The sequence below is a fragment of the Hemitrygon akajei genome, chromosome 3 (genome assembly GCF_048418815.1).
Source record: "Hemitrygon akajei chromosome 3, sHemAka1.3, whole genome shotgun sequence".
Lineage (NCBI taxonomy): Eukaryota > Metazoa > Chordata > Chondrichthyes > Myliobatiformes > Dasyatidae > Hemitrygon > Hemitrygon akajei.
The window spans coordinates 26,522,416-26,549,529 of record NC_133126.1 but is presented as its reverse complement, the minus strand read 5'-3'; the positions used below and the strand labels follow the sequence as shown (position 1 = coordinate 26,549,529).

The window sequence follows — 27,114 nt, the reverse complement described above, 5'->3', positions numbered from 1 at the left end:
TCAATGGCTTTTAATTTATGAGAGTTCAAATCTTATCCTAACAAATTAGGTAAAATGTTTTTATGGTACAGGTCCTTTGGCCCACAGTGTTTTGCTGACCTTTTAACCTACAATAAGATCAGCCTTCCCTCCTACATTTTTTAAATTATTTATACTCCCTGTACCTAATAAAGTAGCCACTGACTGTATGTTCATGGTCTTCTGCTGTTGTAGCCCATCCATTTCAAGGTTTGACATATAGTAATGAATTGTTTGAATTTTGTAATGGGTGGTTATTTGAGTTACTGGCGCCTTGTCAGTTTGAACCAGTCTGGCCAACCTCCTCTGACCACTCCTATCAACAAGGTGTTTTTTGCTCCATTCTCTGTAAACTCTAGAGACTGTTGTGGGTGAAAATCCCAGAAGATCAGCAATTCCTGAAATAATCAAATCATGCTGTCTGGCACCAGCAGTCATTTCAAGGTCAAAGGCATTTATTGAGCTTCATGTCCATGTCTGCATTGAGTTGCTGCCACATGACTGGCTGATTAGATGTTTGCATTAATGAGCGTATGTACCTAATAAAGTGGCCACTGAGTTGGTGTGTCTATCTAAGAGTTTCTTAAATTCCTCTTAAATGCCTCTACCACCACCCCAGGCAGAGTGTTCCATGCACCCATCACCCTCTGTAAAGAACTTCTGAGACCCCCCCCACAATTCTTTCCTTCAACCACCTTAAAATTATATCCCCCCCCCCCCCCCCCCCCCCCCCCCCGGTATGCTGACAGGTGTTGGGACATTTAACTTTCTAGTCGACAGAGGGTTGTATTTCACCTTTATTAAAAAGCAGTTCCACTAAATAAGGCTAGGAGATGTGTTTGAACTGTAGCAGGTGCTGAAATTGGCTGCAGCCTGTTGGGCCTTTCCTCTGGATCTTAGAAGTTCTTGGTAGGTGCTTGAAATGAGAATTTTTTAGAATCAAGATTGTAATGACAATATCTGCTTTTTCAGAACATATAGTTGTACAACAGGAAGGAAATGTGTTAACTTGGGAAAAGCTAGTACATTTATTTCTCCATCAAAGAACCTAGATCATGCTATCGGTACCTTCAACTGACATGCTAGTCTAGACATCCAGCACTGCAACTCCTGACTCTCACATTGCAAGATCTAGCTCATGCGCACATGGCCTGTTTAATCTTACTATACTCCCATAGTATACTGTGTCTGAATTAGTTTATGATGCCTTCTTAAAAATGAGTGCTGTGTTATTGTTGATACAAATCAAGTAGTTTATGCTCTATTCAATCTCAGCTTTCTGTTTTCTCAGGTGTGCATGCCATATGGCCATGTAATGAGCAAGTAATTAAGATGGCCTAGGAATGGAGTACAGCAAGAAAAGTATAGCAGTTTTTATGTGGCTTTATAGGGTGATGATCATTGTGCATCTGGAGTACTACGTGCAAATTCGGTCTCCATTTACAGCTCTGTAAAACTCAAGTTAGACTATCTTTGGAATATTGTGTTCAGCTCTGGTCACCTCATTATTGGAAGTCTGTGGAAGCTTTAGAGGGAATGCAGAGGAGATTTATCAGAATGTTGCCTGGATTAGAGAGCAAGTCTCATGAGGATAGATTGAGCGAGCTAGGGCTTTTCTCTTTGGAGCAAAGCAGGATGAAATGTGTCTTGATAGAGGCCTTACGAAATGATAAGAGGCATAGATTGAGGGGACAGCCAGAGTCTTTTTTCCCCAGTGTGGAAATGATTGTTATGAGGGCACATACTTATTAAAAAGTTCGAAGTAAATCTGTTATCAAAGTGTGTGTCTATAGTGAGTTCACAGGTTGTGGGAACAGTTTAGTGATGGGGTGAGTGAAATAGAATGAAGTTACCCTCACTGGTTTAAGAGCCTGATAGTTGGGGGTAATAATTGTTTCTGAACTGGTAGTGAGAGTCCTGTCAATTCTGCAATTTCTTCCTGATGGCAGCAGTGGGTGGTGCAGCGAGCGGTCCCTGTTGTTGCTAATTTCCTGCGATAGCACTCTGTGCAGATGTGCTCAATGGAGGAGAGGGCTTTACCTTTGATGGGCTGGGTAAACAAATCTTTGATTTAAATTATGTTGAGCAGAGACCCACACACAAAAGCTAAGTCAAATATATGTTATAAGGGGCAACTTAAGAGAAAGGGGTAGAGAGATAAAGTCTATAGTGTAGAGCCAAGGAAGATGAAGGCAAGGAACCACTGGATGAAAATTTAAACATTGCAGATTAGATTTATTACCTGTACATTGAAACATCAAAACATACAGTGAAGTCTGCTGGAGATCGCCTACGAATGTCACCACGTGTCCAGCACCAATTTTGCATGTCCACAACTCACTGACACTGACCTGCAAGTCTTTGAAATGTGAGAGGAAATCAGAGCACCCACCGACTCCCATGTGGTCACGGGGAAAACATGCAAACTCCTTTAAGACAGTGACAGGAATTGAACTCCAATCATTGGTGCTGTAAAGCATTATGCTAACCACTAGACTATCATGCAACTATTTCTTTCTTGGCATCAACATTATTTTGAATCAGATTGAAAAGAAATTGAATTAGAAGAATTTGAAGATCTCAGGAGGTTCACAGTACTGGCAGATGATGTGGAGAAGTGAGTTTTAGAAGGTCAAAAATTTTGAAACTTATTGTGTTGTTTCATTAGGAGCCAACAAAAAGCTCAGGGCAATGGTTGATCAGGTACTTAGGTCATTTAGCAATTAGGTCACAACAAAACTAAATCTGTTACAATTCAAATGCAGGGCTTGCTTTTTTTTAAAAAAAAAAGTGAGCCAGACAATCTCTTTAAACTAGTTACCACACAGTTGGAAGCAGTTAGATAGATTATACATACAGTATATCTATATTATTTGGACCATCTGTAGTTTTCAGCTATGTAAACATGTACAGCTATTGATAAGAGAACACAAGCAGAAGCTCTCTCTTTATGATTATTTACAAAAGATGGAAGGGGGTTACATAGGTGCTTTGATCTGCATTGACTTAAAGGGAAGAGGATGAATAGGTTACTATGACAGTATGAGAAGGAGACAGAAAATAAAATTGGCATTGTTGACCCAGCATGTGGCTGTCAGAGGCTGAGCAGCTTGCTCCTGAAGAGGTTAGTACTTGGATCACAACTAAAACTTGTCCTTTGACCTTTTGTAATTTATTGCTGACAACACAAAATTCCCAGAAGCAGATCACTGTTGATAAATAAACATGTATAATGTTTTTTTTGTGTTATTTATTTAATTGGGGTCCCTATCTAGTTTTAGGACTGGTGTGAAGATCTGATCACATTTTAAGTCATATTTATGCAGAAATAGAGAATATTCTACAGGGTTCACAAACTTTCCAGCACCACTATAGTTGCTTAGCCTCTGGCGACCACATGCTGGGTCAACAGTGCTAATTTTATTTTCTGTCTTCTTCTCGTACTGTTATAGCAACCTATTCATCCTCTTCCCTTTAAGTCAATGCAGATCAGAGCACCTATATAACCCCCGCCGACTTTTGTAAATAACCATGAAGAGAGAGCTTCTGCTTGCTTCTCTTATCAATGGCCATACATGTTTACATAGCTGCAAACTACAGATGGTCCAAATAATATAGATATACTGTATGTATAGTCTATCTAACTGCTCCCAGCTGCATGGTAACCAGTTTAAAGAGATTGTCCAGCTCACTTAAAAAAACAGTCCTGTATTTGAAATATAACAGATTTACAGTTTTGTTGTGACCTAATTGCTAAATGACCTAAGTTCCTGATCAACCATTGCCCTGAGCTTTTTGAACTATGTTGGCTCCTAATGAAACAACACAATAAGTTTCAAAATTTTTGATTTTCTAAAACTCACTTCTCCACATCATTTGCCAGTACTGTGAACCTCCTGAGATCTTCAAATTCTTCTAATTTAATTTCTTTTAAATCCCTGATTCAAAATAATGTTGATGCCAAGAAAGAAATGGTTGTAGTGGTTAGCATAATGCTTTACTGCGCCGATGATTGGAGTTCAATTCCTGTTGCTGTCTGTAAGGAGTTTGTATGTTTTCCCCATGTCCACATGGGAGTTGAGGGTGTTCTGGTTTCCTCCCACATTCCAAAGGCTTGTAAATTGGTGTCAGTGGGTTGCGGACATGCTAAATTGGCACTGGACATGCGGTGACGTTTGTAAGTGATCTCCAGCACATCCGCACACTGTGTTGGTCGTTGATGCAAACAACACATTTCACTATGTTTTGATGTTTCAGTGTACATGTAATAAATCTAATCTTTAATGTTTCAATATTCTTCCAGTGGTACCTTGCCTTCATCTTCCTTGGCTGTACACTATAAACTTCACCTCTCTACCTCTTTCTCTTGTTTAAGTTGTCCCTTATAATGAGCATCTGTGTGTGGGTCTCTACTCATCATAAATTAGATCCAAGATTTGTTTTGATTCTTTCATAGGCTGAGCCAACATTTTATTGCCCACCCCTGATTGCCCTTGAGAAATGGGTGGACTGAACTTCATATTTCCAAGTTGCAAGATTGGGTGCAATTGTGAGTAGGTAAAAGAATGAAGAAGAGCTAAGTGAGTGGAACAAAAATAGCTCATTTAAGGAAATGTGAAGTCTTCCATTTTGGTGTGTAAAGCAGAAATAAGGGAGTGGTGGAATTGGAAGTCAGGCACATAACTGTGTGATAGGTGGAAATGGATAAGGAAAAGGAAGGGCAGATTACTCTAGGTGAGAAAGTAAAAGTGGAGACGGCCAGTGAAGGTTGTTAAGCGAGAGCAAAAAAAGCTACTGAAATCTAAACAGTAAAGAAGGTGATAATAGGAACTAGAGGGGGAAGAGATGAAAGGCAGGTGGAACTAGATGGGGGAGGAAATTCAATGGATCAAATGTGGAGATGGGAGGTGGCTGGAACCTGGAGAAGGAAGAGGATGAAAGTAGTTTGGAGGGGTCTGTTGGTTGGGGGCCAGTGGGAAGTATGAGAAAGAGAACAAAATGGGTGGATTGGAAGTGTATCAGAAGAAGTGCTTGTTGTCATTTCTGACTCAGTACCATGCCTTATTTCTTTTTCTGAAGGACCATCATCTTATGCTTATTTTCTCTGTTTTTGGATTTAATTCGAATCACAGCATTTGAAGATCTGTGTTCTTTCTAGATCCTTCTGGTCTTTTTCCAAGTTCTATGTAACCTTATTTTCTTAGCACAGTGAGCTATCTCAGACTTGTCACTTATCAATAAACTTGCAGAAAGTACATTTAATTGGTGTCATCTTCATTTTCACTTCTACTTTCCAACAAGTTTGTAGTTATACACTTTATTAGGTACACCTATGTACCTGCTTAATAATGTAAGTGCATAATCTGTCAATTATGTGGTAACAACTCAGTACATAAGAACATGCAGGCATGATCAAAAGGTTCAGTTGTTGTCCAGACCAAACATTAGAATGGGGGAAGAAATGTGATATAAATGACTTTAACCTTTGGTGCCAGATATTTGAGTATCTCAGAACCTGTCGATCTCCTGGGATTTCATCCACAACATTTTCTGTAGTTTACAAAGAATGGTGCAATAAACAAAACTCCATCCAGTGAGCGGCATCTGTGTGAGTGAAAATGCCTTGGTTAATGAGAGCGGTGAGGAGTTTGGTGCGACTGGTTCAAGCCAATAGGAAGGCAACAGTAACTCAAATAATCACACATTGCAACAGTTGTATGCAGAAGAGCATCTCTGAATGCACAACACATTGAACCTTGAAGTGGATAGAATACAGCAGAGGAAAACCAGAAATATATACTCAGTAGTTACTTTATAGAAACATAGAAAGCATACAGCACAATACAGACCCTTCGGCCTATAAAGCTGTGCCGAACTTGTCCCTACCTTAGAACTACCTAGACTTTACCCATAGCCCTCTTCTTCTAAGCTCCATGTCACCATCCAGGAGTCTCTTAAAAGACCTTATCGTTTCCGCCTCCACTGCCGTCAGCCCATTCCACGCACTCACCACTCTCTATGTTAAAAAAAATAAATTACCCCTTACATCTCCTCTGTACCTACTTCCAAGCACCTTAAAACTATGCCCTCTCATGCTAGCCAATTCAGCCCTGGGGAAAAGCCTCTGACTATCCACAAGATCAATGTCTCTCATCATCTTGTACACCTCTATCAAGTCACCTCTCATCCGTTGCTCCAAGGAGAAAAGGCCGAGGTCACTCAACCTGTTCTCATAAGGCATATTCCCCAATCCACCTACATCCTTGTAAATCTCTTCTGCATCCTTTCTATGGTTTCCACGTCCTTCCTATAGTGAGGTGACCAGAATTGAGCACGGTACTCCAAGTGGGGTCTGACCAGGATCCTATATAGCTGCAACATTACCTCTCAGCTCTTAAACTCAGTCCGGCGATGGATGAAGGCCAATGCACTGTATGCCTTCTTAACCACAGAGTCAACATGCGTAGTGACTTTGAATGTCCTATGGATTCAGACCCCAAGATCCCTCTGATTCTCCACACTGTCAAAAATCTTGCCATTAATACTATATTCTACCATCATATTTGACCTACCAAAATGAACCACCTCACACTTATCTGGGTTGAACTCCATTGGCCACTTCTCAGCCCAGTTTTGCATCCTATCAATGTCCTGCTGTAACCTCTGACAGCCCTCCACACTAGCAACAACACACCCAACCTATTATGTATAAGAGGCACTTAATAAAGTGGCCACTGAGTGTATAGCTTTATTCTGTAAGCCCTTCAAAGATGGATTATCAAACACAATTAGAAGAGCAAATGAACCGAAGGTGTCCTAGTGAAGAGTCTCACCCTGAAATTTCAACTGTCTATTTCCCTCCATAGTTGCTGCCTGGCTGCTGAGTTCATCTAGCTCTTTGTATGTTGCTTAGGAGAAGTGCAAAAGTGTGGTCAGGGAATGACAGCTGAGGAACTGGTAGCTTCAGCAATCACCATGAGGAGGATCAACAAATAGTCTAAAGGAAAATGGAATGACTTAAAGCTAGGAGATGTTTGAAAGCTGACTTAAGAAAATACTGAAAATAATGTAGATATATTTGGCAGGAATGGCACAGATTAGAAACCTACTTAAGTATCAGTGGATGATGGGTTTATTTTTAAGAGTGACCTACATCCAAATAGGCCACATTTTTAAGCCAAAACTGTTTGGAGATTGGCTGTAACCTAAATTACACGTTTTGTTCTAACAATAGGATGGAAGAGCTTTCAAAGTCTTTGCATGAAGGGCACATCAAGAATAGATCAACAAAGCTGCTATAAGAAAGCTAGTGGTTGTTTCACTTGAGGTGAACAAGCATTAACAGGGTTTATGCATTTTAAAAAAGTGCATACACTTCAATGAAATTGAATTTATGAGGAGCTGTAGTATTAACTTTTGTAATTAGCTCAAACAACTGAAGATGAATTAATCTTTAAAGACTAGATAACTAATAAAATAAAATATAAATAAAAAGATCAGTTAATTAGGAAGCTACATTTCATATCTCAGCTTTAGTACAATTTATTTTCATAATGCTTAGCTGTGAAAATTGTTTTCTGCAAGCCACACTGAGTCATGTAGATTTATATCTGAGGCTGATCCAATCGTTAACTTGGTATGGCATCTAATCTGTCAACAGAGTGGAGTTTCAAGAAGAGAAACACTCTAGTCCACTAAAAGCATTGTATATCTTTATTGACTTAAATTAATGGTATCACAAAAGAACAACAGTTTTTAAAAACTTCATTTAAACTTAACTCCTAATTACTCGGATTTAGAAAATAGAACATTACAGTACAGTAGAGGCCCTTTGGCCCACAATGTTGTGCCAAACTTTTAGCTCACTCTAGGATTAATCTAATTCTTCTCTCTGAAAATAACCTCTATTCTTCTATTATCCACGTGCCTATCTGGAGTTTTTAAATGTCCATAATTTATCTGGCTCTACCACCACCTCTGGCAATGAGTTTCGTGCATCTAATACTGTTTTTAAAAAATACTTCTGACACCTCCCCTTATATGTTCTTCTAAAACACTTACAAAGAAAATTTCCTTTTTCTTCAGCCCTTTACCTTTTCCACCTCTCATGTCCCAGTTTATTTCAATCATGCACTGAACCAGTTCTTCTAGTCATCCCCACTCCACTGCCTTCTCCCCATACCCTTTGATTCCCTGGCTAATCAAGAACCTATCTATCTCTGCCTAAAATGCACCCAATGACTTGGCCTCCACAGCCGCACGTGGCAACAAATTCCACAGATTTACCACCCTCTGAGTAAAGTAATTTCTCCGCATCTCAGTTCTAAATGGGTGTCCTTCAATCCTGAAGTAGTGGCCTCTTGTCCTAGACTCCCCTACTATGGGAAATAACTTTGCTATATCTAATCTGTTCAGGCCTTTTAACATTTAGAATGTTTCTACAAGATCCCACTTCATTCTGCTGACCTCCAGGGAATATAGCCCAAGAGCTGCCCAAGAGATGTTCCTCATACAGTAACCCTTTCATTCCTGGAATTATTCTCGGTCATCTTCTCTGAACCCACTCCAGTGTCAGTATATGCTTTCTAAAATAAGGAACCAAAACTGCACACAATACTCCTTGTGGTCTCACGAGTGCCTTACAGAGCCTCAACGTCGCATCCCTGCTCTTATATTCTATACCTCTAGAAATGAATGCCAACATTGCATTTGCCTTCTTTACCACAGACTCAACCTGGAGATTAACCTTTCAGGTACATTCACTATTCATTTCCCTTCATATAGATGCTGCTTGACTCGCTGAGCTTTTAGTGTATGTTGATTAGAACTTTGCCCAAAAAGCATAATATTTTGGATGCAATGTTCATTTTACTATTGCTTCTTAGAATCTCACTGCAGTTATTAAAATCAGATTTATCATCACTGACATGAAATTTGTATTTTTCTGGCAGCAGCAAAGATGCAAAATTGCTGTAAATGACAAAAATAATTCGTTTTAAAAACAGAATAATGAGGTAGTGTTCATGGAGCTTTTGTAAATCTGATGGTGGAAATGAAGAACTGTTTCTGAATCATAGAGTGTGGGTTTTCAGACTCCAGTTCCACCTCCCTGATAGTCATAATGGAAAGAGGACATTTCCCAAATGGTGGGGGTCTTTAGTAATGAAAGCTACCTTCTTGAGGCACCATCTCTTGAAAATGGTGGAGAGGTTGTGCCTGTGATGGAGCTGGCTGAGTCTACAACCCTCTGCAGCCACGTGATCTATGCATCCTCCAAACCATAATGTGATACACCCAGACAGTCTGCTCACCACTGTACATCTGTAGAAATTTCAAGAAGCCAGATGGAAGGTGGATTATGTTATGTGTACCAAATGTCTAAATGCTCTCTTTAGTAATGTAGGTAAACCTAGTTTCTTTCTAGCATTTTTTCTTTCTATTTTGAAGTTATTTCTTTTCCTCTGCTTTACTGGTCTAGAGGCAGGGAAGCTTCCTGTCCCTTTTAGATGGCAACTGTAGATAACATGAGCTACATCTCTCTTGAGGTCTAGCGTTTCCTTAGAATACATTTCTTAGCTATAGTTCAAAGGCTCACACAAACCACAGTTTATTAACCACAAGTGCTCTGTGATATGAATAACCTAGTTAATGCATTAATCACCCTAAAGAAAAAATATGAGCAATATGAAAAACAATTTTTTTTCAGCAAAGTAGTCTTCTACATTTGCATATTCTCTGAAAAATCAATTGTGGGAAGTTGGATGGTGAATTTCTTTGTAAAATAACTGGCCTTTCACCAGATATAACGAGTGTCTGTTATTGAGTGGATAGAAAGAGACTTTTATCCTAGGATGAAAATGTCTAATACCAAGGGGGCATAATTTTAAGATGGCTAGAGGGAAGAATAGTGGGGTTTCAGAGATAAGTTCTTTACGCAGAGAGTTTTGGGTGCATGGAACACCCTGCCAGAAGTGGTGGAGGCAGATACACCAGGGGCATTTAAGATCATCTTAAGAAGCCACATGGATGATAGAAAGTGGAGTGTTATGGGTTAGTGGTGTTCTTGGGTTTAGCACATTTACATTTAACAAATGACTTTGGCTACCCGTCTTCACATCTAAGTATATACAGTATTGTGGATTTAATTTGGAGTGCAACTCTGAACAATGAGTTCCTAAAAGCTGTGAAACCCAGACCAGAGAATGCTGATTAAAATTAATTTAGATATCTGTGATGTGCATGCAGATCGGGAGGTGTGAAGTTTGTGTGCAGTTTCAAAGAAAGCACTGTCCATACATTGTAAATCAAGAATTGTCCTTTGATGTTTAGTACATAAAATATTGAGCCCTACATTGGGCCAGCAGAACTTTTGACCAAAAGTGTCTCCGTATGATGCCAGCTGTACCTTGTTTTGCCAAATAAAAAGCTGCTTCATATCTACCAGTACTTTTCTCTGGTGACCTCATTCACACAACATCACTATGTAGGAGGGAAGGGTTAAATTGATCATAGAAAAGGTTAATGGGTTGGCACAACAGCATGGGCTGAAGGGCTTGTACTGTATTGTAGTGCTCTATGTGTAGAGTAATAAGCTCATGACAAAACTCTTGGCAAAAGTCATCCTAGGGTGATTAAAAGACTTTTGCCCTCTTGTTATTTGCCGCTGGTGTTTAGGGCAGTAATGAAGGTCCTTCATTTCTGTCTGTCCTTTGCCATCTTCTCAATTGTGCCCTAGATGTGATTGAGGGTCTTCATTTTTGCCTCTTTAGTATGGCGCCAAGTTGTCTTTGGTCTCCTGTGTTTCCTCCTCCCTTCAGGGGTCCAATGATGTGCTGACTTAATAATGATACTGAAGGAGTAGGGCATGGTTGGAGATCTTTCTTGGCCAGAAAATACGGAGAATCTTCCAGAGGCACATGGTATGGAATGATGACAGCTTGGCAAGGTCACTCTGTGTCATGTGCCAGCATTCTGACCTCTACAAGAGGGTGGACAGAACACAGCTCTGGTACAGCTTCACCTTGGTGTGGATACTGTACTTGGTTGATGCCCATATGTTGTTCACTGATCTGAAGACATTTCTAGCTTTGATGAGTCTGCAGTGGTCCCACCATCTTGCCTAATAATGATGCCCAGGTAGGTAAGTCATCTGGTGCTAATTAAGACAATGGAATCACTGTTTTAAATGGATGTCCCTCTATTCTGAGGCTGCGCTCTCTAGCCCCAGATTCCCCCACCATGGGAAACATCCATTCTACATCTACTCTGTCTATACCTTTAAACATTCAAAATGTTTCAATGAGATACACCCTCATCCCTTTAAATTCCAATGAGTACAGACCCAGAGCTGAACATTGCTCATATGATAACCCTTTCATTCCTGGAATCATCCTTGTGAACCTCCTCTGTACCCTCTCCAATGCCAGCACATCTTTTAGATGAGGGGCCCAAAATTGTTCACAGTACTCAAGATGAGGCCTCGCCAGTGCCTTATAAAACCTCAGCATCACATATGCCGTCCTTCTGTGATTTCCTTTATTCTGACATTTCCTTTAAAGGCATCATTTGATGCTATATGAAAGCTCCTAAGGTTTTATATATATATTTTATATGTTTTGCTGGACAGCTAAAAAAGTAGTGGCTTGTGGCCCCCTGTTGAGAACTTGGAGTGTATATTGAGAATGCACATACAGTGCATGACTTTTAGAAGTCTGGATTGGCTAACCTTCAGGCAATGGTTTGTGATGCTTGGACTTCTCACACAGAAAACAACTTGGACTGAGGGATTAACTTTAGCTTTATTTATCACATGTACATCGAAACATACAGTAAAATGCAGGGTTGTACGGTAGTGTAGCAGTTAGCATAAAACTTTACGGTGCAAGCAATCATGATCAGGATTCAATTTCTACTCCTGTCTGTAAGGAATTTGAATGTTCTCCCCATGGCCATGTGGGTTTCCTCCCACATTCCAAAAATGTGCAGGTTAGGATGAGTGAGTTGTAGGCATGCTGTTTTGGCGCTGGAAGCATGGCAACACGTGGGCTGATCTGCACGATGCCTAGACTGTGTTGGTTATTAACACAAATAATGCATTTCACTGTATATTTCAATATTTAGTGTTAGAAGAGTGAAACATTTCCCTGATCTTGTTACTCCTGTGCATAATCTTCCTTGCATTTAAAAATTTGGCACCAACAGGGTTCTAGGTTTCCAGATCAAATTTTCTGGGCTAGGCTAAAATCCCTCATGCTGCAGTTAATGCATCCATTGACTTGACCTGTTGGATTCAATGCAGGGAAAACAGTACCTGTTCTGGAATTCAACTTGTATGGTGTTGCTCTTTAGTCTAGTTTAGTGTATCTAGCTATGGGTTTCTTGGTTATTGTGGTTGTGAAAGAATTGCTGTACACCTTTAACAATGCTGCAGGGCAGTGGTTCCCAGCCTGGAGGACCCAGTACCCTTAAAGCAAATGTCAGAAGTCACAGAGCTCCATCAGACTTTATTAATATTAACATAATTTTGCTAGAAAGTTGGTTGGAAAAGGTAAAAAAAAAAACCTCATTGTGCTAGCTACCTTGGCTAAGGATCTGCTATCAGTTCCCAGAGCAGTCTCTTCATCTTTAAGGATTGTACTGTTTTGTTAACCTGGAAACCACTGATGCAGATATTAGATAGCATCAGTGGCTCCAAGTTTACCAAAGAAATTCTGGATCCAGAATTCAAAACAAAATTTTGGAATGGTGGCAGGGAGAACAGGGGAAGAGTGAATAAAAGGCTTATGGTCTTCCAGAAAGGAAAATGTGAACAAATTAAATATGTATTTAAAACTGGAACTGTTGCTATGTTCTGCCACATCAATGGAGTTAATTTCAGCATGATTGAAATCCACAACATTTTTTCCTGAATAAATAAGACGGCCACTGAATGTCCATCTCCACTTACAAAATTTAATTAATCTATAGTGTAGATTGATTAATTTCTTTGATTCTGAGCTGTACTTGTGACTCAGTGTATTAATTCCAAAACTGCAGCTCAGTTCTTTCATTTATTTTGGATAGATGTCCATGGGTTTTTATCCAGGTGTAAGTACTTTGTTATCCCTGGTTGATGAGATGAACATTCTTTGGGGAAAGAATTCTAACAGTTATTTTCCTGCAGATATACGATTATAAAATAATCTTCTAATCCGTGCCGAACTCTATGTATTCCTGCAAAAAACTATCCTGCACACATTTTACAAACTCCAACCATCCAGCCTTTTATAGAATAGGCTTCCCAGTCTATCTGTGGAAAATTAAAATCTCCCATAATCACAACTCTATGCTTTCTACAAATATCTGCTATTTCCTTACAAATTTGTTCCTCCAATTCTCGGTCCCCATTAGGTGGTCTATAATACACCCCTATAAGTGTTACTACACCTTTCCCATTCCTCAATTCCACCCAAATAGTCTCCCTAGACGAGCCCTCTAATCTATCCTGCCAAAGCACCGCTATAATATTTTCTTGGACAAGCAATGCAACACCTCCCCCTCTTGCCCCTCCGATTCTATCACACCTGAAGCAATGAAATCCAGGAATATTTAGCTGCCAATCACACCCCTCCTGCAACCATGTTTCACTAATAGCTACAACATCATATTTCCAGGTATCAATCCATGCTCTAAGCTTATCCACCTTTCTTACAATGCTCCTAGCATTAAAATAAATGCATTTAAGAAATTCTCCACCTCTTCCTCTCTGTTTATCTCTAATGGTGCAAACAACTTTACTATCCTTTTCTTTCTTCTCCCATACATCTGTTCCAACACTCTGGTTCCCCCTCCCCCCTTGTATCTAGTTTAAATCCACTGGAGCCTCTCTAGCAAACCTACCTTCAAGAATACGTACACAACGCTGGAAGAACTCAGCAGATCAGGCAGCATCCGTGAGAAAAGAGTAGACAATGTTTTGGGCCGAGACCCTTCATCAGGAAAGGGCCCGAAACGTTGGCTACTCTTTTCTCACAGATGCTGCCTGACCTGCTGAGTTCTTCCAGCGTTGTGTACGTATTCTTTGATCCACAGCATCTGCAGTTGTATTTTTGTGCTACCTGCAAGAATATTTGTCCCCCTCCAGTTCAGATGTAAACCATCCCGCCGGAACAGGTCTCACCTTCCCTGGAAAACTGCCCAATTATCTATAAATCTGAAGCCCTCCCTCCTGCACCATGTCTTCAGCCACGTGTTGATCTGCGCTATTGTACTATTTCTAAACCCACCTGCACATGGCACTGGTAGCAATCCTGAGATTGCTATCCAGGAGGTCCTGTCCTTTAACTTGGCGCCTAACTCCCTAAGCTGTCCTTTCAGGACCTCCTCACTCTTCCTACCCACGTCATTGGTCCCTACATGGACCACGACATACGGCTGCTCACCCTCCCTCTTGAGAATACTGAGAACTCGATCCGAGATATCGCGGCCCCTGGCACCAGGGAGGCAACAGACCATCTGGGATTCTCGATCTCTTCCACAGAATCTCCTATCTGCCCCCCTAACTATTGAATCCCCTATCACTACTGCTCTCCTCTTTCCCGCCTCCCCTTCTGAGCTGAGGGTCCAGTCTCGGTGCCAGAGATGCAGCCACTGCAACTTCTCCCTGGTAGGTCATCCCCACCAACAGTATCCAAAACGGTATACTTATTGTTGATGGGAACAGCCACAGGGGTGCTCTGCTCTTCCTGTCTATTCCCCTTCTCTCTCCTGACAGTCACCCAGCTACCTGTCTCCTGACTCTTAGGGGTGACTATCTCCCTGTAACTCCTGTTTATTTCTGCCTCTGCCTCCTGAATGATCCAAAGTTCATCCAGCTCCAACTCCAGCTCCAGTTCCCTAACACGGTTTGTCAGGAGCTGCAGCTGGATGCACCTTTTGCAGGTGTAGTCATCAGGGACAATTGTGCTTGCCCTGACTTCTCACATACTGCAAACGGAGCACTCAACTGCCCTAACTGCTGCCTCCATTACCTACTCCTAAGCTAATTAAATTAATTAAAGGAGCTTACCTGGCCTTATCTCACTTGGGGTGAAGCTCACCCTCAGCCTCTGCTAGCTTTTTAAATTCTCCTGCTGATCTCAGAGGCTGACTTTCACGCACTTGTGCAGTCATGCCCCGTTCAAACCTCGCCTCTGCCTGTTCTCTCTGAAGTCTGATTGAGCCAAAACCATCCCACTCTGCCTCAGTCCACTCCAACGATGGCCGCTACGATGATGGCTGCTGTATATGGCAGTCTTTTTTTTAAAACCTTTTTTAAACCTCTAAAATAAGGAGCCCAAAACTGCACACAATTCTCCGTGTGGTCTCATGAATGCCTTATTGAACCTCAACTTGCCGCAACCTGCTTAAAGTAGGTAGGGAGGGGATGTCAAGGGTAAGTGTTTTCAGCAGAGAGTTGTGAGTGTGTGGAATGGGCTGCCAGCGACTGTGGTGGAGGTGGATACAATAGGGTCTTTTAAGAGACTACTGGATAGGTACATGGAGCTGAGAAAAATAGAGAGCTCTGGGTAATCCTCGGTTATTTCTAAAGTAAGTACATGTTCAGCACAGCTTTGTGGGCCGAATGGCCTGTATTGTGCTGTAGGTTTTCTATGCTTCAATGTGTAGGGGAGTCCAGCAGCACTACAGGGTTTAAGGTGAGAAGGGAAAGATTTAAAGGAGAGCTGTAGGGCAAATTTTTCCAAATAGAGAGTGTGTGGTAAATGGAATGAGCTGCCAGAGAAAGTGATAAAGGTGGGTGCAATCACAGCATCTAATAAGCTTTTGGATAGATACGTGGACAAGAATGGAATCAAGGATTAAGGGCCACATTTCATGGGAAGTTTTTAAAAGTCTACAGAAGGCAACTAAAAAAGCCGTAAGAAATGGAAAAAATGACTTATGAAGGTAAGCTAGCCAAAAATAAAAAAGACAATATCAAAGATTTTTTCAGATGTATAAAGAGTAAAAGAGAGATGAGAGTGGATATTGGACCACTGGAAAATTATGCTGGAAAGCTAATAATGGGGTACAAAGAAATGGTATTTTGCATTAGTCTTCGCTGTGGAAGACACTAGCAGAGATTTGAGAGTGTTGGGGGCAGGAGCAAGTGAGTGTAGTTGCTATTACTAAGGAGAAGGTGCTTGGGAAGCAAATCAATCTGAAAGTAGATATGTCACCTCGATTAGATACCCCAGAGTTCTGAAAGAGGTAGCTGAAGAGAGTGTGGAGTCAATAACATAACATATAACATATATAACATATAACAATCACAGCACGGAAACAGGCCATTCCGGCCCTCCTAGTCCGTGCCGAACTCTTAATCTCACCTAGTCCCACCTACCCGCACTCAGCCCATAACCCTCCACTCCTTTCCTATCCATATACCTATCCAATTTTACCTTAAATGACACAACTGATCTGGCCTCTACTACTTCTACAGGAAGCTCATTCCACACAGCTATCACTCTCTGAGTAAAGAAATACCCCCTCGTGTTTCCCTTAAACTTTTGCCCCCTAACTCTCAAATCATGTCCTCTCGTTTGAATCTCCCCTACTCTCAATGGAAACAGCCTATTCACGTCAACTCTATCTATCCCTCTCAACATTTTAAATACCTCGATCAAATCCCCCCTCAACCTTCTACGCTCCAATGAATAGAGACCTAACTTGTTCAACCTTTCTCTGTAACTTAAGTGCTGAAACCCTGGTAACATCCTAGTAAATCGTCTCTGCACTCTCTCTAATTTATTGATATCTTTCCTATAATTCGGTGACCAGAACTGTACACAATATTCCAAATTTGGCCTTACCAATGCCTTGTACAATTTTAACATTACATCCCAACTTCTGTACTCAATGCTCTGATTTATAAAGGCCAGCGTTCCAAAAGCCTTCTTCACCACCCTATCTACATGAGACTCCACCTTCAGGGAACTATGCACTGTTATTCCTAGATCTCTCTGTTCCACTGCATTCCTCAATGCCCTACCATTTACCCTGTATGTTCTATTTGGATTATTCCTGCCAAAATGTAGAACCTCACACTTCTCAGCATTAAACTCCATCTGCCAACGTTCAGCCCATTCTTCTAACCGGCATAAATCTCCCTGCAAGCTTTGAAAACCCACCTCATTATCCACAACACCTCCTACCTTAGTATCATCAGCATACTTACTAATCCAATTTACCACCCCATCATCCAGATCATTTATGTATATTACAAACAACATTGGGCCCAAAACAGATCCCTGAGGCACCCCGCTAGTCACCGGCCTCCATCCCGATAAACAATTATCCACCACTACTCTCTGGCATCTCCCATCTAGCCACTGTTGAATCCATTTTATTACTCCAGCACTAATACCTAACGACTGAACCTTCTTAACTAACCTTCCATGTGGAACTTTGTCAAAGGCCTTGCTGAAGTCCATATAGACTACATCCACTGCCTTACCCTCGTCAACATTCCTCGTAACTACTTCAAAAAATTCAATAAGGTTTGTCAAACATGACCTTCCACGCACAAATCCATGCTGGCTACTCCTAATCAGATCCTGTCTATCCAGATAATTATAAATACTATCTCTAAGAATACTTTCCATTAATTTACCCACCACTGATGTCAAACTGACAGGTCTATAATTGCCAGGCTTACTTCTAGAACCCTTTTTAAACAATGGAACCACATGAGCAATACGCCAATCCTCCGGCACAATCCCTGTTTCTAATGACATCTGAAAGATCTCCGTCAGAGCTCCTGCTATCTCTACACAAACTTCCCTCAAGGTCCTGGGGAATATCCGGTCAGGACCCGGAGATTTATCCACTTTTAAATTTCTTAAAAGCGCCAGTACTTCCACCTCTTTAATTGTCATAGGTTCCATAACTTCCTTACTTGTTTCCCACACCTTACACCATTCGATATCCTTCTCCTTAGTGAATACCGAAGAGAAGAAATCGTTCAAAATCTCTCCCATCTCCCTCGGCTCCACACATAGCTGACCACCCTGATTCTCTAAGGGACCAATTTTATCCCTCACTATCCTCTTGCTTTTTAATTATTTTAATAGTAATAATCTTTCAAGAATCACTAGATTCGGGGCTGATTCCAGAGAACTGGAAAATTGTAAGTAAGACTATAAGATGCAGGAGCAGAATTCGGCCATTTGACCCATCAAGTCTGCTCAATCATTTCATCATGGCTGATCCAATTTCCGCTCAGCCCCAATTTCCTGCTTTCTTCCTGAATCTCTTCATGCCCTAACCAATCAAGAATCCAACAACCTCTGTCATAAATATACATAAAGACTTGGCCTTCACAGCTGCCTGTGGCAAAGAATTACACAGATTTGCCACACTGTGAATCAGAATCAGGTTTATTATCACTGGCATGTATCGTGAAATTTGTTAACTTAGTAACAGTCGTTCAATGGAATACATAACATAGAAAAAAATAATAATGATAAATTAGTAAATCAATTACAGTATATGTATATTGAATAGATTAAAAATCATGCAAAAAACAAATAATAAATTAAAAAAGTGAGGTAGCGTTCAAGTGTTCAATGTCCATTTAGGAATTGGATGGCCGGGGGTAAAAGCTGTTTCTGAATCACTGAGTGTGTGCCTTCATGCCTCTGTACCTCCTTCCTGATGGTAACAGTGAGAAAAGGGCATGCCTTGGATGGTGGAGGTCCTTAATAATAGACGCTGCCTTTCTGAGACACCGTTCCTTGAAGATGTCCTGGATACCATGTAGGCTAGTACCCAAGATGGCCCAATTCTCTTCCTATGTCTTGTGGTCTAAATTTAGGAAAATAAGATTAACATAGATAGACATCCCAATTAGCATGGACCAGTCAGACAAAAGGGCCTGTTTCTGTGTGGTACAACTGCATCTATAATTCTTTCATTCCATTGCTGTGGAAGATGCCCAATTTTGTGGCTTTGGTTATATCCTCTGCAGAAATATCTGTTTTTGTGCATTTCAATTTGTGAATTTTAAATAGCAAATTTAATTTTAATTATGTTTTTTTAAACCTATAGAATGAGCGAGCATACTCTTTTTGTGGAACCATAGAATACATGGCTCCTGAAATTGTGCAAGGAGGTGATGCAGGACATGATAAGGTATGTGATCTCTGTCATTAGAATTGATGTGTTTGCACTAAGTAGTGGATGTGGTGGGTTCAAGCTGAGATCCATCACACAACTTCGTAGTCTGGGCTTCAGTAGGTTTTTTCACAATATACACATTGCAAATTTGACTCGAATCTGTTCTCTCCACAAAGTTTCCAAATATCTTTAACTCCAAAAGGTTTTTACTACAATGAAGTCCTGAAAGCCTGGAGCTTTCCTAGCATCTTAAGGGGAGAGAAGTTATTAACGCTGTGAACAAGAAGCTTTGATTTGAAATACAACTCCAGGTTGTTTGAAAACCTTGCTAAAAGAAGGGAACTCAAAATACATCCAAAGAAAAGACCATAAGACATAGGAACAGAATTAGGCCATTCAGCCCATCAAATCTGCGGCAATATTCCATTATAGCTGACTTATTATCCCTCTCAACCCCATTCTCCTACCGTCTCCCCATAAGCTCTGATAGGCTTACTAATCAAGAACCTGTCAACCTTCTTAAATATATCCAGTGACTAGGCCTCCATAGTTGTCTATAGCAGTGAATTCCACAGATTTAGCACTGTCTTGCTAAACAAATTATTCCGCATCTCTGTTCTAAAGGGATGTCCTCCTGATCTGAGGCTGTACACTTTGGTCCTAGACTCCACCACTATAGGAAACATTTTCTCTCTGTCCCCTTTACCTTGGCCTTTTGATATTTGATATGTTTCAGTGCAACCCCCCACCCCCATTTTCCATGGTGAAGAAGTAGAGTTAACCCCAGCGAGCATAGGCCCAGAGCTATCAGATACTCCACATACATTAATTCTTTCATTCCAGGATTCATTCTTGCAAACCTCCTCTGGATCCTTTCCAATGCCGGCACATCTGTTCTTACTTAAGGGGCCCCAATCTGCTCACAACACTCCAATTGTGGTCTGACCAATGAATTAAAAGCCTCTGCATTACATTGTTGCTTTTACATTCCAGTCCTCTTGGAATGAATGCTAATCTTGCATTTGTCTTCCTCACTACCACCTCAACCTGCAAGTTAACCTTTAGGTCACTGGTTCCCAACCATTTTTATGCCATACCAGTAAACAAGGGGTCCATGTACCCCAGGTTGGGAATCCATTCCCATTTAGAAGATAGTTTATGCCTTTATTCATTCTACCAAAGTGCCTGACCATACTCTTCCCTATACTGTATTCCACTTGCCACTTTTCCTAATCTGTCTAAGTTTATCTGGAGATTACCTGCTTCAGCAACACTACCTGCTCCTCTATCTATATTTGGATTGTCTGCAAACTTGGCCACAAGCTATCAATTCTGTCAGCCAAATCATTGACATACAGCATAAAAAGAAATGGCCCCAATGCTAACCCCTGTGAAACACCACTAGTCACTGGCAGCCAACCAGACAAGGCTCCCCTTATAAACAAGAGAAAATCTGCAGATGCTGGAAATCCGAACAACACACACAAAGTGCTGCAGGAACTCTGCAGGCCAAGCAGCATCTACGGAAAAAAAGTACAGTTGACATTTTGGGCCGAAACCCTTTGGCAGGACTGGTGGGGAAAAAAAAGGTTCCCTTTATTCCCACTCTTTACCTCCTGTCAGTCAGTCAATCTTCTACCCTTGCCAGTATCTTTCCTATAATATCATGGGCTCTTATCTTATTATTTAGCAGTCTCATGTGCAGCACCTTATCAAAATCCACAGCATCCACTAACTCTGCTTTGTCTAACGTTTGATGTTTCTTCCAGGATTTGTTGATACAGACTCTGTACTTTCACCTTTAAAGGAGGGTGAAGTAAGAAACTGGGTGAGGTTAGGTGAAAAAGGTAAAGGACTGGAGAAGAATTAATCTGGATGCAACATTCTAAATGCAGCCATAAAGAAAGTAAGACAGCAGCTATATTTCATTAGGAATTTGTGGAGATTTGGTTTGACAACTAAAACATTCAAAAACTTCTACAAATGTACCATGGAGAGCATTCTGACTGGCTGCATCACCATCTGGTATGAAGGAGGTGGAGCTACTGCACGAAAATCGAAGTTAAGTTACAGAAACTTGTAATATTAAGTCAGCTCCATCATGGGTACTAGCCTCTGTAGTATCTCAGATATCTTCAAAGAGTGGTGCCTTAAGAAGGTGGCCTCCATCATTAAGGACCCCCACCACCCAGGACGTGCCCTCTTCTCATTATTACTGTCAGAAAGGAGATACAGAAGCCTGAAGGCATACACCCAGTGATTCAGGAACAGTGTCTGCCCCTCTGCCATTCAATTTTCAAATGGACATTGAATCCATGAACACTACTTCACTACATTTTTATTTCTGTTTTGCAGTACTTATTTTAACATAACTATTTTGTAGACATGTACTTACTGTAGTTAAGTTTTTCTTTCTCTTTATTTACTTGTGTATGTAATGCACTGGTTCATATTTTTACCAATATGCTGTATGTATTTCATTTTGGCAGTTCTGTAAGAGCTGTTTGTTCTGTTTTCATGCTTGTTTGGGTTACTGTTGAAGATGAAAGAGAGGAGGAATGTGTGCCATCCAATTAGAATGGTCAGATTAAGGGGAAGTTTCTCTGGTGAAGGACACTAAGGTTGGACTTGGAGCTTTTGTTCGAGAGGAGATGGAGAGAGAAGGTGCTGGGGAGAACCAGTTGTAGTGTATGTTCCAGTGGGAGACCAGTTTGTTTGAGATGGATTGCGAGCGACGTTCGGAAGGCGGTGTGTGCTTTCAGGTTGACTGGGGGCCCAGCGTGTGAGTGACAGAGAAATTCAAGATGAGTTCCAACTTGTGCACCTTTAACTGTTTAATTAGAATGGGCCCTTTTCTTTTTGTTATTCTTTACTAACCCTTCAGTTGAGATTCATAAATATAATTCCTTTAATCGTATGCAGTGTACTGTCTATTATTTTGTTGCATTAATTTGTAACAGGGTAGTGAATTACACAGCATCGACACAAACTGAGGTTTGGGGTGGGATCTCACAAGTTTGGTGGGGCCAGGGGTTGTCTTCTGTAGACTTGCGCAGCCAAGGAAAGCAGGGTGTTTCATGTATTTCATTGTACTGCTGTCATAAAGTTAACAAATTTCACGACATATGCCAGTGATATTAAACCTAATTCTGATTCTGATCTGAGATGAAAGGAGATTCAACCAGGGGAGAAAGGGAGGGAAGAGAGGCACCGGGGGAGGTGATTGGCAGGTGAGGAGAAGAGAAAGAGCTAAGAGGGGAGCCAGAATAGAAGAAGAAAGAAGGGGGAGGGGTCAGAAGTTAGAGAAATCGATGTTTATGCCATCAGATTGGAGGCTACCTAGACGGAATATGAGGTGTTGCTCCTCCAACCTGAGAATGTGACCTCATTGTGCAGTAAAGGAGGACATGACCAAGATGTTGGAATAGGAATGAGGATTAGAAGAAATTCTGTAGTCTCTCATTCAAGACAACGCACCCTCCCCCACCACCACCACTCTTCTTTCGAAACATCTTTTTCAGCAAATGTCTACAACTGGAACCCCTGGGTGCAGATCTGTAGATTTATTAAAGGAAAGTCATATCTGACGAACAGTTGAGATTTTATGATGGCACGGAGCAACAATGAAGAATGGTGCCATTGAGGTCATCCACATGGATTTGTGGAAGGATTTCAATACAGTCCCAGATAGCAAGCTGCTCATGTTTTACTCTTTTACAAACAAATGAGAGAGAGCGAGAAAGCAGGAAACTTAAGAAGATAAAAGACACTACAGATTCTGAAATCTTAAAGACTAGTAAGGCAAGTTCTAGAGGCAGTAGCAAAGGAGCTAACACAAGACTTGTAAAATATCAATGGGATTAGACCAAGTCAGGATGGATTTCGTAGAAGGAAATGGTGTTTGACAAACCTACTGGAGTTTTTTGAAAGTGTATAGATAAGGAAAATCCAGAGAATGGGGTGTATTTGAATTTTAGAAAATCTTTGAAAGAGTCCTATATAAAAAAAAACTAAGATGTGAAATTAAAGCACAGGTATTAAGGCTAATGTATTGACATGTTTGAAAACCAATTGACAGGAAATAAAATGAATAAATGGGGGTGGCAAGTGGTAAATTGGGTAACTAATAGGGCACTTAAGAGATGAGTACTTGTGGCTCGACTATTCATGATGTATAATGATTTAAACGAGGGAAAAATGTAGTAATTTGCAGTTTGTTGGTGACATGAAACTGGGGACAATGACAAATAATGAGAACAGAAAACTTTGAGATAACCTCAACAGGGATCAAGGATCAACTTTATTTGCCATATACATTTACATGAATAAGAAGTTGTTGTGGTGTGTTGGCACAACATGCACCAAAAAAAAAATCTCCCTCTAATCTCCCTCCTGGTACTTAACCTTTCAAGCAGAAGAAGAACTACACCTGCCTATTCACCTTCTCCCTCACCACCATTCAGCGCCCCAAACAGTCCTTCCAGGTGAGACAACACTCACCGGCGAGTCGTTTGGGCTCATCTGCTGTATCCAGTGCTCCCAATACGGTCTTCTCTACATTGGAGAGACACAGAATAGATGGGGACAGCTTTGTCAAGCACCTTTGCTCCATCTGCAAAAAACAGGATTTCCCATTGGCTAACCATTTCAATTTCAATCCCCATTCCCATTCTGGCATGCAAGTCCATGTCCTCCACCACTGCCACGATGAGGCCACTCTCAGGTTGGAGGAGCAGCCCCTCATATTCCATCTGGGTAGTCTCCAACCTGATGACACTAACATTGATTTCTCGAACTTCCGGTAATTTTCCCTCCTTTCCCTTCCCTTTTCTTCAATTCCCTGCTCTGGCCCCCCTCTTCTCTTCCCCTCACCTCCCCTGGTGTCCTCTTCCTTCCCTTTCTCTCATGGTCCACTTTCGTCTCCTATGAGAATCCTTCTTCTCCAGTCCTTTATCTTTTCTACCTATAACTTTCCAGTTTCTTACTTCATCTCCCCCTCCCCCACCCATCTGGCCTCACATTCTAGTTAGTACTCCTTCTCTCTTCACCCCCACCCCCCCCAGCTTCTTCTGAAGAGTTTTGGCCCAAAATGTTGACGTTTTATTCATTTTCATAGATGTTGCTTGATTTGCTGAGTTCTTCAAGCATTTTGCTGTGTTGCATTATAAAAAGTATTTGCAGTGCAGTGTAGTGACTAAGGTGATAAATAGAGGGTGGGGGCCAGGTGGCTAACTGGAATGGGGCAAGAAATTTAAAATATGCTATGAAGATTCAGTTTTAATAGCCCTATAGCACATTCCAGAATAGAGCTTTAGGAAAAGGTAGTTTACAGGGTGGGTAATGTCAGTAATGAATTTCCCTCCCCCTTTTTTGTCCTGGACACATACAAGTCCTGCAGTAATGGTAGACTGCAGCCAATTACCTATTCTGCTGACCTGACAGTTCACTGTAGATCTCGTATATTTTGCACCAAACCAGATCGTAATGCCTGTTAAAAGCCAGTCAGACATCAGGACAGTAATGATGGAAAAAGGAGCAAGTTTTCAAAAATTTGGCAGATGCAATGTAACATGAATAATGTGAAATTATCCACCTTGGTAACATGGACACAATACTGGACAAATCAGAAGGCCAGGCAGTATCTATTGGAAAAGACTAAACAGTCAACATTTTGGGCTTAGACACTTCATCAGGACCCAGGATGAGAGGCCTCAACCCAAAACATCAATTATATAACCACATAACAACTACAGCACGGAAACAGGCCATCTCGGCCCTTCTAGTCCATGCCGATCGCTTACTTTACCTAGCCCCACCTACCTGCACTCAGCTCATAACCCTTCATTCCTTTCCTGTCCATATACCTATCCAACTTCTTTTTAAATGACAAAATCGAACCTGCCTCTACCACTTCTACTAGAATCTCGCTCCACACAGCTACCACTCTCTGAGTAAAGAAGTTCCCCCTCGTGTTACCCCTAAACTTTTGCCCCCTTTCAGCTCATGTCCCCTTGTTTGAATCTCCCCTACACTCTCAATGGAAAAAGCCTATCCACGTCAACTCTATCTATCCCCCTCATAATTTTAAATACCTCTATCCCCCCCTCAACCTTCTACGCTCCAAAGAATAAAGACCTAACTTGTTCAATCTTTCCCTGTAACTTAGGTGCTGAAACCCAGGTAAATCTAGTAAATCTCCTCTGTACTCTCTCTATTTTGTTGACATCTTTTCTATAATTCGGTGACCAGAACTGTACCCAATACTCCAAATTTGGCCTTACCAATTCTTTGTATAATTTTAACTTCTTTTCCAGCCCTCCCAGTTACCTCCATGGCTAACACAAAAAGGATGGGTGAAATTGCACATCCCTTTGGGATTCCAACATCCAAGCTCTGCCACCTGGTTCTAACTGCTGAGTGGAAAACCTCATCCAGAAATCATAGTACTGCATAACAAAGTTCCTCACCTTAGCAGGAATCCATAGGAATTCCATCACAAACTCAATTAGGGAATGGGGAACAGAACCATACGCATTTGCAAGATCAAGCCAAACTACAGCCAGATCTCTTCTCAACCTTTTCGACTCCTGGATGGTATGACATATCATACTAGTATGTTCAAGGCATCCCGGGAAGCCTGGTATTCCTGCCTTCTGCACAGATGTATTTACCACTCCATTCTCTATCACAAATGAAGATATTCTTTCTGCTAGAATGCCAAACATAATCTTCCCCTCTACATTCAGGAGTGAAATTGGTCAGAACTGATTCAATGTAGTAGAATTCTCTTCCTTCGGCATGTATACTCCTTCAGTCTCACTCCATGACAAAGAAACAACACCTTGTCTCCACACCACCTTTAACAATCTCCACAAGTATTTCCTCAGCTCTTCACACTTCTTGAAATACCTTATACGGCACTCCATTAGGTCCTGGCACTGAACCTGACCTTACCTTTCCGATCAACCGTTCGACTTCTGCCAGTTTGGGTTCTGACAGATCAAACTTCACTCCTGTCTCGGTAGGCTCCACAAGCCCTGAAATGTCAAGCAAAGGAACCTCCTGCTGTTTATTAGAGTAAGTGCTTGCCAGGTGATCCTCAAGTTCTTGTTGAGAGATGTTAAGCTACCCGCTCTTACTTTGTTCAAACAATCTCTTTGTGAACTGGTGAGTGTTCTCAAAGAATGACTTTCTTGCCTTCTCTCTCTTTCTCTTTTTACGCTGTGACTCTGCACGACGGAGTGATGCTAACTTTAATTGAAAATGCTCTCGGAAATCAACAAGCCCTGGGTTGTCACCCTCACTTGCTACCTTCCACCTCTGTCTCAACAATCTAAGCTCTCTCCTCAACCTACTAATCTCCTTCTGGTGTCTGCTTGGTGTCTGTGTAGGCTTTGCTTTCTTCAACTCAACCAGACCAAACTGGAAATCTTTCCAACATCGTAAATCATATCGCCTATCACTTCCAACTTTCTCTTTGATGTTCCCAATGGAGTGTTCTCCAATATCATACTGATATCCTCATTAAACACATGCCAAACCTTCTCATCTGCCATTGCTGGCCACTTGACCTTCCTCTTCTCTACCTCCTCACCACCGCCATCATGTGAAGAATCTACATGGGTACTGTGGTCTGAAACCTGACCTGGGTTATCTCTCGTCTGACCTGGAGTATAATGACTCTCTCCAGAGAGAATCGCTGTGGCTTGTGAATCAGTGGTTGAAAAGACCACATCATCTGTGCTTGGTGAATTAACTTCATCTTCATCCACTGGGATAGAATAACATTTCAACTTTGCTTGGTGGACTCATAAACCTTCAATGCTGGAAAACATTCTCCCACACCAAAACATTGGACACTCAGAGCCTCTTATCCTTGCTCTTGGTCATAGTCATTCCCTGTAATTAATTGTGTTGTGGAGCAGACTCAAAGGGCCAAATGACTTACTAATTGTCCACCTT

General features: G+C 41.2%; 1 protein-coding gene across 3 annotated transcripts in view; it reads left to right on the top strand.

Moving 5' to 3' along the window:
* LOC140724787 (ribosomal protein S6 kinase alpha-5) overlaps window positions 1-27,114 on the top strand; it is a 304,697-nt gene that overhangs the window by 194,009 nt on the left and 83,574 nt on the right. For all 3 annotated transcript variants that reach the window (XM_073039390.1, XM_073039388.1, XM_073039389.1), the window contains one exon: window positions 19,084-19,167. In XM_073039390.1, coding sequence (XP_072895491.1) covers window positions 19,084-19,167 — 84 coding nt within the window. The remainder of the gene's footprint in view (window positions 1-19,083; window positions 19,168-27,114) is intronic.